Source organism: Pithys albifrons, chromosome 4, assembly GCF_047495875.1.
Source record: "Pithys albifrons albifrons isolate INPA30051 chromosome 4, PitAlb_v1, whole genome shotgun sequence".
NCBI lineage: Eukaryota > Metazoa > Chordata > Aves > Passeriformes > Thamnophilidae > Pithys > Pithys albifrons.
The window spans coordinates 50101355-50115150 of record NC_092461.1 but is presented as its reverse complement, the minus strand read 5'-3'; the positions used below and the strand labels follow the sequence as shown (position 1 = coordinate 50115150).

At 38.0% G+C, this 13796-nt stretch overlaps 1 protein-coding gene across 6 annotated transcripts in view; it reads left to right on the top strand.

The window, feature by feature from the left end:
• The window catches only part of VPS13B (vacuolar protein sorting 13 homolog B), a 427169-nt gene that overhangs the window by 362756 nt on the left and 50617 nt on the right, over positions 1-13796 (top strand). For 5 of the 6 annotated variants that reach the window (XM_071554088.1, XM_071554086.1, XM_071554089.1 and 2 more), the window contains exons 40-42: positions 630-826; positions 8624-8805; positions 10555-10904. In XM_071554088.1, the coding sequence (XP_071410189.1) occupies positions 630-826; positions 8624-8805; positions 10555-10904 (729 nt within the window). Of the gene's footprint in view, positions 1-629; positions 827-8623; positions 8806-9342; positions 9405-10554; positions 10905-13796 lie in introns of those variants that run through there. The other variant, XM_071554091.1, reaches the window with a different exon arrangement.

Sequence of the window (13796 nt, the reverse complement as noted above, 5' to 3'; positions counted from 1 at the left end):
AATTAATTAGAAAAGTTTAAAGTAAACAATAAATAGCGTGGAGGAATAAGGACACCACACACCAGACCAGTGTGATCAAGCGAATGCCATTTATTACACACAGCACACAATTTATCTCGGGTTAAGGCTTCGTCCAATTGGCTAAATTGAACCTCACACCATCAAACTGCAAACACCAATTGGTTATAATCCATATCTCACAAATCCAGTGTTTTGGTGAAATCATCCTGACTGTTTTCAGGAACATCTCCAGTATCCTGTGGGAAACCTTAGGAGTTCTCATGAGAAACTTCTGGGGAGTTGCTAAGAACTCCTAGGGAGTGATTTCTCCTTTACCGGTCTACAGCAGCTGCGGCCTTGATTATTCTTAGCTGCTTTCAGCCTCACAGGGTCTATATAGATCTGAATTGCTCATCTTTGATTTTTCTGTATGAACAAAAGTTAATCTCCAATGATGTTCTAAAAATATTTTAAGTCAAGACAGCACAGCATCTCAGTAATGGTTACAGTTCTGGTCTATATGAAAATTTAGTTAGTTTAGTTAGTGTTACACTTTTAGTGTGAAAAGGAAACCCCATGGTATTTGCACTCAAGCATAAATGGATTGTGCCTTCTCCCTTTTATCCCAGATTCCTTGCAGTTTGGAGTACTGGGATGAGCTGCAGAAATCGTTTGTTGCCTTCCGGGAGTTCAGCCTGTCAGAGAGCAGAGTGTGTGAGCTGCAGCTGCCCAGCATCGCCCTGGGGAGCGACCAGAAACAGCTCATCGCCTCCGATCTGTGGAGGGTCGTCCTCAACAGCAGCCAGAACACGACTGATGACCAGAGGTAATCCTAAAGGAGAAGGGAAAAACAGACACCTAATGCCGCACTCCTGAGAGTTCTCTTTCAAGAGACTTAAGAAATAAGATACTGTTTTCATATGTGACAAGAGTAGTTTGTCTTACATGGGCTTCAGTCTGTAGTGCACCTTCACAGCAGGGCATGGGGTGTGCACAAAGAGAGCTTTCCTTTGGGCTCACAGGCAGCCTGGCAGCATCTTAAACACCCATTTCCTGAATACAAGGAACACTGGAAAGTGGAGACAAACAGGGCACATCCTGAAACCTCTTAGCTGCACAAGTCAGTAAAATTAGCCAATTAACAAAAGAAGGCTCAGGCACAATCCATTCTATAATGTAGTAGTAAACATTCTTCAATGCAATACTCATACATCACCTTTAATTCTCTCCTCAATGCCAGTCAGTGACGAAAATAACCAAGTGTCTGTCTTAAATATTTTGAATAAAATTTCAGTATTTCAAGAGCAATTATTATTCACACAGTTTACTTATTATGCTGACAGTAACAAAAAATTAATCAGTGTTCTCAAACACTGGAGATCCATTTTTCATTGTATTTACAGCTGGAAACAGTGTGCAATGACAGATATTCACTCTGTTTGCTTTCATTCCGTTTTGGTTAACATGTAGAGTAAGAAGACATGAAGTACAAGTTCTCTCCAGAAACAGAAGTGGAATTGCTTTCAAAGACCTTCTTAATTTTTATATTTAGAGCAGAAAAGCCCAAGTTACTCTGTTGGATTTTTGGTATTTGCTGATACTTGCTGCCTGTGTATGAACACATGCTTGAATGAGTATGTAGCATCCACGTTTATGTGCTGCATGAAGCTGCAGAATTCAGAGAAACTGGGGAATAAGAACACAGCTAACAAAATCAATGAAGAAAATTAAACATCTGGTTTCCATTAATAGTATCAGGTTGGAAATGATTTCTTGATGTTAATTGTGAAAGAATGCATTTTCATCATTGAGAAGTTAAGTGTTTTAGACAAGGTTAATTCCTCTGAATGTGGGACCCTGGCAAAATTGCCTTCCTGGTCAGCTTAACACCACAGAAATGTGAACTCAGTGGGAACTGGAAATGATGTAGTGAAATTTAGTAGATTTTTTTCATTAAGGTATTTACCACTGTAATCATGTTTATTGTTTTCTACTTGAATAGGGGTTATCACTATATGCAATGTTTCATTCAAGGAGCTCTGATAAGCTAATGAACTGTACTTGTTCAGGAAGAACAGGAATTAAAGTGAAGCATTTGAAGTTTACTGCACAGGGATAGCAGGAGAGGGAAGAAGGCAGCAAAAAACATGCACAACATTACTGAAGCATTTTTAGGTAAATAAGCAGCAGAGAAAGAAAGAAGTCAAGGGAAAGTGCGTTGGACTACCACCTATTTGTACAGAGACTGTAGCGTCACTAGTCAGAATGCAAAGAAAAGTAGAGAGGGACTTCTTACAGGGACATATAGTGATAAGAGAGGGGGGAATAGATTTAAATGAAAAGATGTCAAGATTAATTAGGTATTCGGAAGAAATTCTTTCCTCAGAGGTTGATGAGACACTGGCACAGGTTACCCAGAGAAGCTGTGGATGTCCCATCCCTGAAGGTGTTCATGGCCAGGCTGGATGGGACTTGGAGCAACCTGTTCTAGTGAAAGGTGTCCCTGCCCATGTCAGGGGCATTGGAACTGTGATCTTTAAGGTCCCTCCCAACTCATCCCATTCTAAGGATAGAAATTCAAACTGATCCTGCTACAGTAACTTCAGACAAGGCTGCACTGCAAGCTTTCTTGAGGGTGACAGCAGGAAGGACTGGTGTGGAAGAATCAGTCCTGACCGGTTGGGAATGCTCCTGAGTGGGTCAGAACCAGAGCAGCTGTTCCTCACAGATCAGGCTCTGACCTAGGGTGTTTGAGGCACAATGGCTTCTTCTTGGAGGCAGAGCAAACATGCCAGTCACATGTCGCTGACCTGGAGGTTTTGAGACAGTGCACAAGCACCACAGTTACCACTACAGTACAAATTTGAGGTGATGCTTAAGCCCCAAATTATCACATTCTGTTAGAGGGAAGCCTTGATTTGGAGATGGTGACAGATCCTGTGAACCTGCAGAGGAGGCCAGCCTTTCTGGACCACTAGTGGCATGTAGGAAGTCCATGTTGGCATAACTTTGCTCAAACTGTGGCTTTATCAAACAAACATACTGCTACCAGCAAGGATAGTTTCTTGTCTAAAATGTGTTCTAGATTCTACTTGACAAAATAAATGCCAAACATTTTTGGTTTTGAGAGAGAGACCCTGCCCGTGTAATGCCCATGGTAAATTCCAATGTTAGGCTTGTTCCTAAAACAAGTGTTTAACATGAGGTCTTACAGCCTTGTGAGAAGAGCCACAAGGCATGTGCTTAAAGCCAGTGCTGAGTGTTAGAGCAGGGAATTCTAACGCTGAGGGATCTGCAAGAGCAAGGAACAAAGGCTGTGTAAAAGCTGAATCTCAGCTTTCCTGGAGGCTCAGGATATTTTGACATTAATTACATGCTGTAACTGTATGATTGATTAGAAAATTTAATTCCCTATTAATGGTGTAAAAACGCTTAGTCTTGTTGAAGTTTATTTTCTTAGTTTGATGTTGTATTTTGGGTCAGACTCTTAACAGCTGCCATATGCATGCAGCTGCTGCTCAAGGATAATATTTTTTCCTTCAAATTCTGCAGGGGTTTTTTTGGGGGGTAATCTCTATGATATGCTAATTATTAATAACAGAGAGCTGATCCCTTGTGTTTTAAGTACTTTATTATTGATTCCTAGCATCAGTTATAAAGTATGAAACTTATGTGGTTCATGTGACAGGAAAGCAACAAAGTTTGTGAGAAGATGTGGATTCAGCTGATAAGTTGAGCAGTAGCTGGCAGGCTGAAGTGTATCAACCAGTAATGAATATGGGAATATGCAAAGATGTCATGATCCAAGTCCTGTGGTATGCAAGCTCTTTCTGAGATCGATCAGGAACTAATTGGAAGTATCAAAATCAAGGAGCTCTCTAGTGAAGAGCAGAGTATATATGTGCATGTTGTTTATTTTTCAGAATTTTGTAGCCCATTCATTATTTGATGTATGTATAAGGTTTGAATGAACATTTATGAATGTTTATTCAATGAGTGAACAAATCTGAAGTCCTAAGTGAAATAATTTAGCATCTCTTTGGGGTTGTAGTACAGTGTTTATGAAATAAATCATATATGGCGTAAATGACTGTTTAAGCAAGACCTCAAAATAGATTACAAGGAAATTATCACAGAATACATTATTTTTATAAGTTACATTTTCATGTTGCAGGACTAATAAGTTATATACACCATTACTTTTAAAGCTCTGGTTGGTTGGTAAGACACTAAAGTACCTCCCTGGTTTGGTGGGGAAGGGGTTATAAATTTTGTTTTAATGGGTTATGTCACAAGATATTTTATATATTTGTACCTCTTACTGTCTAATTGAAACAGTATTTTTATAATTACTGACATACTAAAATAGTAATTGAAAATGCCTTAAGATACAAACCATGAAACAAGTACAAAAACTTTTAAATAAGCCTTAATTTGCTACTTTTTAAAAATTCAAGTGAGGAATCATGATCATATTTCATGCTAATTGTTTTAGCTTTTACTCAAAGTAAATGATGTACTGGATTTTGAGCTCTAACAATTTGGGTTCAGACCAGCATTTGAGTCATAAACTAAATGAGTTAAGTGGTCTCTTTCTTCTTCCCAGTGGATATTTTCCCATGTTGTAGTTTCATCACAAATGGCAGTTTTGGTTTAAATATTCCACTCTTAAAATAACAAGAAGAATGCAGGTCACTGCTAAGTCATTGTTCCCAGTTGCCATATATTGAACTTGAACGTCTTTGCATGATGTGAAATATCATAACTTATATAATCACTTCAAACATAGATATTTTCCATTTTAAAAATTCTGGTCTTAAAGTCAGGTCAATTTTATTTAGAATTTCCTCTGGTGTTGCTACACACATCCCTCAGCATGTTGTGCCAAACACAAAGCAGTAGAAGCTGGTTATTCCTTTTCTCTGCAGCTGAACAACTGTGGACAGTCCACACTGCATTTTGTAGCTCCAAGGCAGCCCAGAAACATGGGGGTGTTTTTATATTGTATTCACTTGATGCACAAATTTTGATTTCACAGTTACATCAACTTCTGATATTAATGCTGCTGTTGTTTACACAGACTTAATAGAATTTTTCCTGTGTTTTCAGCTAACACTGCTTTGTTTTTTTGCACAGCCTGTGATGAGGGACTGTGTCTTTGATTCTTGTGCTCTGTGCAAGGACAGAGGAAAAAATGGCAATGCTACAGGTCTGGCAGAACTCTCCCTAGGCAAAAGGTTTCAATGGGATTTCATTCAAAATCAGACAAGCATGGCAGTGACTACAGTCCCTCTTTAAAAACTGATCATTTGATATTAAGATTTTTTATTACACTTGGATATTTTTAAGAAAATATTAATTTGGTTACTGCTTATAGTATATTTTGTACTGTAACTGGTTTATACTGTTTACTGTCTTTTTATTTTCATAATGACATAGGGGCTATAATTCTGATTATGGTTTCTGGCTGAGTGAAAACCAAATGGACCCACACACACATAAAACAACTATGCCTTGACTAAGTCTGAGCCGGTGGGGAAACAGTGATGAAAGAGTCCTCATTGCATTTCTTTTCAGATGGTTTCTAGAAGGTTATTTTCTCTCTGTAGAGTGACTTTTCCTTCTAAACTGTAGTTTAGCAGGCATTGTCCTGCTCCTCTCAGTCCTCACTGCAGGCGCTCGTCCCTCCCTAGCAGGGAACTGGAAGCAAGGCCAGTTCTGTCCCATGGAGCAATGTTGTCCCACCCTCACTTGCTGCTTCTCTCTGGGTAGGTCTTTAGACATGTGGTTGGACTGAATTTTGCAGGGAATTGTTTCAGTGGGCATTTTTTGTCTCTAAGATGACTCTCCATGAGAAAACAAAAAGCAGCTTTGAATCTATTTGTTCCCAACATCTTAAATTCCAGAATATTGCATCCACTTAGTCTGCTGTTTCTGGGGCAGAAAAACTGGAGCAAAATATGGGTAAATACTTTACATTATCTCCCTAATGTGAGGCTCCTGCCACATTTCCTTCTGCATCAACATGGCATGTTGCTCTGTGATCACTGTGGTTGTGTGTGATAAATTACAAAGGTCCCACCACAGTAAAATGCTCAATAAACAAAAAGCAGGTACATAAAGTTTGACCAAATACAAAATTGGAGGGGTTTGTTTGGTTTTTATTCTATGCAAATGTGCATCTCCAAAACATGCCAAAAGAAATAAAAATGCTGAGTCACTGATAGGTGACTCTAGGGATAGGTTTCTGAGGAAAAGGGATATATAGTTTCAGAATAAACCTCAAATTTCAGAAATAAATGTTCTTTTTTACTGCAATTATAGTTACAGCTTTTTGTGCATATTAAGTCTTAATTCAGAATATCAAAGTGCAATTAGATTTTTGAAAGTTTCTCATAGTTTGGTTGACATTTCTTTGCGCCCATCTACCCTTTCTTCATTTTCATTTCATATGTTCCTGAACTTCTATTTCTAGTCAAAATACAATGAGCAAAAAATCTTAAAATATTAATAATTATTCTGACAGAACTAACTGGTTTCACAGACCCTAAAGTACTTAGTCGTCTACAAGAGCATATGAGCTTTTGTCCTTTCAGATTTGCTTCCCTGCTTTGTTCCAACAATCTAAGAAATATCCATGCCAAAGCAGAGCAAAGCCACTTCTCTGACTGTGGGCCAGTCCCACAGATTCTTCAGCAAGTGAACACAAAGAATAATTTTATTTCCAAAGAAACCTGTTCTTAAAAGGCCTCCAGCTGCATCTTTGGAATGTAAACTGGCAATTTGAGGAAGTAAAGAAGCACAGGAAAGCAGCTGTAATTCCAGTTGAGTCATTTATGTTTCATTCCTTACTGACATATTCCATTCTTAGAATCCTGTCATGTTTCTTTGATAATTAACCAATTTTAGTTGGGTTTTACTGCTGCATAAATATGTTATGTCCACAAATCTGAAGTTGGATTTAAGGTCTATAAATGAACACTATACTAGATAGTTACTGTAACACAAAATAATACTGATAAATTTACCTATCCATGGAATTCCATGCACTCTCAGCTGAACATTTTTAGTACCTACTATATTTGTGCATAATTTTGAGGTAAAACACATTGTGTTATGCAAAATTTGATCCTAAAAGTGTAAGACGTTTTGCTTTGAAAGCCAATGTTCAAATTTATAGTTGTATTTGAATTTAAAATATTTTTTAAATGTCAATGAAAGTGTATGTGTGGTGCTTTATAAAAGCTGATGACTTTATAAAAGCTTATATAAAAGTTCATCCTTCATTAAATTTTATTTTGAAAATGAAGAGAGTATCTGACTGAGGACAGGAACATAATTCTCTTGAATCAAGTCTAAAGTTTTTAACTAAAACTCTTTAGTACCAAGCTTCAAAGGCAGTGAGAATAAGGAACATTAAGGATAGGTTTGGCTTAAATTAAAAAGTTTATTTTTACTTCAGTGGTGCCTTAGCAACCTGTAGAATTCGGATGTAGTGTTAGTTTGTCTCAAGGGACTGAAAGATAATTCTTGGAAATTCATGGTGTCAGGAGCACAACTATGAAAAAAAATCAGTGGGGTGGCATTTTAAATGTGCACTTAATATGTTGTGATAGATGCTAGGAAAGGGCTCCAAGCTGAGTTTATGAGACTTGGAAATTCTTTTTAAATTATGATTGTAGAGTTAGAAGGGCAGAGGAAATAATGTTTACAGGGACAGGATTCATGCACAGAAGTATAGAAGTAGTTTGATAGTTCTGAGTTGGTTTCCTTAAAATCAAGTGGGGAAAAGAATAATCATTCTCTTGACCAGATTAACTTTCAACTCATTCTTACAGCTTAAATAATGATAATGTAGCTGCTTAGCTATTTTGTTGCCTAAAATGGAAGGAAAGAACTTTCCAGACACTATTAGTATAGATAATATAAAGAGCAGCTCCTTTAATAAAAGCACTTTCAGGTGCAGCAAAACACGTAGGTGCACACCCAGTGTAGTGTTCTTAGAAAATCATAACAGTTAATTGATTATCCTATCTAATGTATCCTTCCAACCCAAGAATCATTTGCCCTCAGAACTCCCCAGGACTGCCCCTTTGGAGCTTCTCCAAGGGTTTTGGGCCTTGTATCTTGCTTTGAATACAGTGTATCTTCCAGGTGCATGTATCCCAAACAAGATGTCCTTGCGAAAGACCATTAAACAGAATTTCAAGAATGTGGCACAAACCGTGAGAAAGAGGTTTAGTGACTGTCAGCTGCTACCTTGAGTGTGAGAAACTGTACAGCTATATTAAAATCTACACATATATAAAAAAACTTAAGGCATCAATTGCAACAATTAAAGATACCTGGTGTCATTTGGTTTTATTTTCTGTAAATATTCTTTGGTTTTGTGGTTCAGATGTTTGTAAATTGAAAATGTAGCGTGATAAGAGCCTGCCTGGATTGCAGTCTTGTGTGTTATGTTCTACTTTGGAAAAAGCACAGACACTGATATTAGCAGTTAAAATGAAATGATGATGTTCCCTGTGTCAGAAAATGAGCATGGAACACGGTCAAGTCCTACTGTAAAGGGGTAAAATCCTGGAAGTGCTGAAAGACCTACTTTGTTATCTCCGTTCTGCAGCTCGGAAAGTGAATCTGGCTCCCAAAGTGCGTGGGATCAGCTTGTAACCCCCACAGCACTGGCAGCCTGCACCAGGGTCGACTCCTGTTTTACTCCTTGGTTTGTGCCATCACTGAGCATGGGGATCCAATTCACCTATTTGGAAGTCCACCTATGCCATCATCTTGATCAGCTGGGCACAGGTATGTACTCCCTTATGTAGTACAATAAAAGCCAATAGTTTGTACGTGCTGCTAAACCACTCTCTTGTTGTCTGTAGTCCTCATTCAAACAGCCATTCTTGAAATAAGTTCTCACAAACAGTGGTAGAGGCTTCAAGGTGAAAGCAGTGACTTGTGTTTGCTGAGGAGGTGCACAGAGCAGGCAGTGAGGCTGCTCAGCCCCTCCTGCCTCGGGCTGGGTAACCATAGGAGCTGCTGTTTGTCCCAGTCTGAGTAGTGACAGCAGGTGCCACTTTGCTTCGGAGCCATCTTAGTGGATGAATTTGATCTTTTACATTTTCCAGCATATTAACAGTACTACTAAAATATTTTAAGATTTTGCAACTCCTTTAGTAAGAATTCCTTGGAAGAGCTCTGAGAACTGCAGATTTAACTGTTATGTCAGTTATGACCACTTTTGGAGCTACATCTGGTTTGGTTCAGTGCTCTCTGTCATTGCATTAATGGCAATTACATTCCAAGAGATCCTTAGATTATTGTCTGATTTTCAAATGCCAGGAATGCTTTCTATGGAAGATGGGCAAACTTCTTGGATAGCTTTGACAGGGACAACTTTCTTTGTGAGTAGTTTTGTGTTTCTGCAACTATTACAATATATTCATTATCAAATCATTGCAAGAATGAACATTTAATGACTAGCAAATAATTTCTTGTCTATCAGCTACCTCTATCAGTAAATAATCTTCCTCACTATTATGCTCCAATTCCTGATACTCAGTCTTTAAAAGTACTGGAAAAGGCAAAAATCAGATTAAAATCAAACCCAGCTGTTTCATTTTTTAACAGCGAGTGAGTTTGTGCTGTTGTTGCTGTTGCTACAGCATCTAAAGGCCTTACGTTCTGGGGCTCCTTCGTGCTGTTATGCACAAAGGGAGCACAAAACTTACTGTATCTATTACACTTTTGTAGAATAATAGGGCTTGATCCTGGATAGAGATGAGTGTTTTAGTTCCAAATCTGTAGAGCACTGGAGCATATGCTAATTTTAAGCATGTGATAGTTCCAGCAACATAACTAATAACATTAATGGAAATATTCACGTGCTAAGTGTTACACAAATGGTATACGTGCCTTGCACTGTCTGCTGCCTCAGTGCTCAGCACTTTGCAGGCCTGAGACTTCAATGAACACGATAAAATCTTTTTTATGATACATTTCCCATGCTTTAGTCTCAGGATACTGTTTTGTTTCATTTCCAGTATTATGGGGTAATATGTCACATCTCATTGGGTGCATGGTCTTGAACTGTCCGTAACTGCAGCAAAGACAACTTCCATTGTGGAGCCTGTTAGCCTGCACTGTCCCATGTCAGCACATGGGATATTGGGAATTACTACTGTGTTCACAGTGTGCTGTGTGTGGAATATCATATACATCTGCTATAGCAAAAATTCTCACAGAAAGAAATATGGTCCCTGCTCCAAATAGGCCGCAGTCTGAATTATGGAGCAATGTGTAGATAAAGCAGTTTGGTGGCTGGTCTATTCACCATGAAAAGATTTTGGTTTGCAGATAATTTTTGTGCGCAGCTGTGATTAATTACAATTCTATTTTACATCTAACAAACAGCATTGATTTCAGAATTGTCTGGCCTTTAATGAATTTTACTTGTTTTCATCTTATGTACTAACAGTTAACACACAATTCACAAAAACATACAGAATGTGGCAATGGTGATGTTCTAGTCTTGTTTTTTCTTTCACTTTTCAGCACCACCGAAGTTTCTTCAGCCATTTTTATCTGATAAGAACTTGCCATCTGAACTAGAATACATGATAGTTTCCTTTGATGAGCCTCATGTGTATCTCCGTCAGTGGAACGATGAATCAGTGTTCCAGGAGATGCAGTTTTCAACTCAGGCCGGCTGCAAACTTTTGGAGTGTCGAAATATGACTATGCAGACTGTTGTGAAACCTCTGAAAGTCTGGGGACAGATTGCTACTTCCAGCAGCACAGCAAGAAGGTTATTGGACTGCACGATAATGGTTGACCCCATTTTCATCAACTTTGGCCAATATGCACTTCAATCTCTAAATACAGCAATTCAAGCTTGGCAGCAGGTATGCAAATACAATAATGATAATATAGCTGTTGTAATTAATTCAGTAGCAACTTAGAATATCAGCTGCATTCGTTAAAAATATTCCAAGATGTAAAAGCTCTAACTTAGACTGAAAGTGATTTTTTACCAATAAACATTAGTTCTGCCATGGCAATGAAAATTAGGAGGCAATGATTGCTGTATGTAAAGGTAAATGTGGCCAAAAACTGCTTAAATTTCAGTGACAATACATGGATTTATATCAGAATAATCAAAATTTTGGTCTTGAAATAAATAATATTCCATTAATTTGGGGAAAGGTGAGTGACACATTATATGTAAGCACAGCTAAGTCTGAGCACCAGAGCATATTGTTTCCAGCTACTCCTTCCACCCTTCCTGCAGTTCAGCACTAGTTCCACATAACATCCTGTGCAAGCAGCATTAATGGTTGTAGCCAGTCCCAGTATAAGGAACCTTCCTTCTGCAGTGACCCCTCAAAGGCCTGTAATTCCCTTACTCCACTAGAGCCTTGAAATCAAATCATTCTCTTCATCTGCCTGAAGACCTATGTGGAGCCTGGGAATTAATTACCTATCATGGCACTAAACAACAAAGCCCCCAAAAAAGGATAAAACATCTGTTTTATATCAAAAAATTCTTTTTTAAGGGCATTCCATGGTTTTCTTGTTGCAAAAGGACATTCATAAAACAAGATCTAGTGTGATTTAAATCTTTGCAGCTGGCTCAAATATCAATGTGAACAAAAATCTTTGTAGCTCCAATTTCTGTTTTTTGTCATATTTTGAACAATGCTTTTAATAAAAAACAAACATAGAAAGTATAAGAGAGTCCTTGATAGGCTGTTTAAACCCAAAATATTTCTGACTTGGTACTAGTCCCTCATCTAAGACATGTGTGGCAACTACTGCAAAATGGCCCTCAGAAAGGTTAGTTTCCTCTTAGGGTGGAAAAAAAAAAGATCTCTCAGACATAGCTGTACACATAAATAAAATATGGTGCATAAATATTTAAATGTTTTAAACCACATCACAGTGTGAATGACTGACTGACTACTCTGTGCCTTGAAGGAATATTCTGAGTTGAAAAAAATGGAATTGTATATTTGATTAAGTAGAGCCATATGTCGCATAGTATATTGCTGACAGGTACATTCTATGAATAGTTGGTACTGATTTATACATGGATTTGGCAATGTTAACATGAGCCACAGGAGGATATACTTCTGTAATTGTTGCTGTAATTTTCTCGTTTCCTCTCATGTCAAGGGTACTTGCCACCATGTTCTGATGTGGTGGGTATCTAGCCCTGAGTATTTGACATTAAAAACTTGCATTGCTTTGAAATTAGGGAACAGTTAACACACAAGTGGGTTCAAAATGGCTTATTAAATTAATTGTTGCCAAGATGTTTTTTATGTGACTTTACCTCCAGACTGGGAGGTTGGTGTGCACTGCACAGGGAGGGAATAAATTTCCCAGTAATAAGCATTGTTTGATGTTTGCTGTTTACACAAAATGCAGTATAAATGCTGTAACTAGAAGCATAAATTTAATAAACAGGAAAGGTTATTTGATTTCTCCACATATTTTTTACTGGATTAGTATCAGAAACAAGTGATGGTGTAGTCAGTAGACAGACAGATGAAGCATGAAACAATTTGACCCCACACCTTTAGGTCAGGAGTTCAGGATTACCAGAAGCATCTATCAGTGTCTTTGTTTCCTAGATATGGCCTGATTTTTATGTTTTGTTTGGTTGGGTTTTGGGGTTGGTTTTTGGTTTTTTTGTTTAAGTAATGGTGAATATTTTGATAGTAGATTAAACCTAAAAACCACCAGGCATACAACTTTATACTCCTAAGTCACATGCTGAAAATCTGAGAGGATTAGCACATTTGAAACACAGTTTCCCCTTTTGACATATTTCACTGTCTGACCTGAAATCCCTGTTTAAATACAAGCAGTAACTGGCTAATGCACATCTAAATGCAAAGCTAGAGTAATATTAGGTTTAATAATCAAAGAACTGGGCTTGGAACTTCAAAGTTGTTGCTAGTTTAGTTTTATTATTTAGAGATAGCATATAGGCTATCAAGAGAGATAGAAAATGTGTGTGTCCTGTGAATATCTGTGGGGTGGAGGGTGTAGTGGTTTTTTTCCCTTTATTTGGGCATTTAAGCTTTCACAAAGTGTTTTACAGCATTAGTGCTTTGTGATACCTAGAGACAGAGGGTCAACTGAGAAAACAGCTCTCCAGGTACGGTACCAAGTGTTATTCCTGGGAAAAAGCTTTTCCTTTGTGGTCTTGCGCTGCAATGTTTTCCTAAACTCCTCAGATGTTACAAAAGCTCCTGTTTTAAACCTGTTTTAAACCCAGTGGAACTTCTTTTCCTCAAAGTCTGCATGGTGTTTAACCTTTCTGTTGGCAGTTGCATAAGTTTCCTTAATGAGCTGGGATCCTTCAAAATGACATCTTGCAATCACAGTATTTTCCCCATCTTTCTACCATAAGCACAAAGAACAAAGGGAAAGGATGCAGAAAGTTTCTCACTAATAATGTCAGGACATCACTATGACAGTGAAAGTTAAAGAATCCCAAGGAAAATGTTACTTTCTCTTAGAGGAAATTTGAGGGAGATACAAAATTGCTAAGGATTTTCTGTCTAAAAAAAATTACAGGGTGAGATTGTATGTGTGCATGAGAGGGAGAGAAACAGCTTGCAGAGGTCTTCGGTAGCTTATGAAGCACAAAGAAAATAACTTTGTGCTTATAGAGGCCTAGGCTTTTATGGTGGGTTGTTGGTTTTCTTCCAGATCCAGAAATGCTTTGAAATAGGCTATGAGCTGAGACATGAGCAGAAAGTCCTGAGTGACTAGGGAAAGCCTGG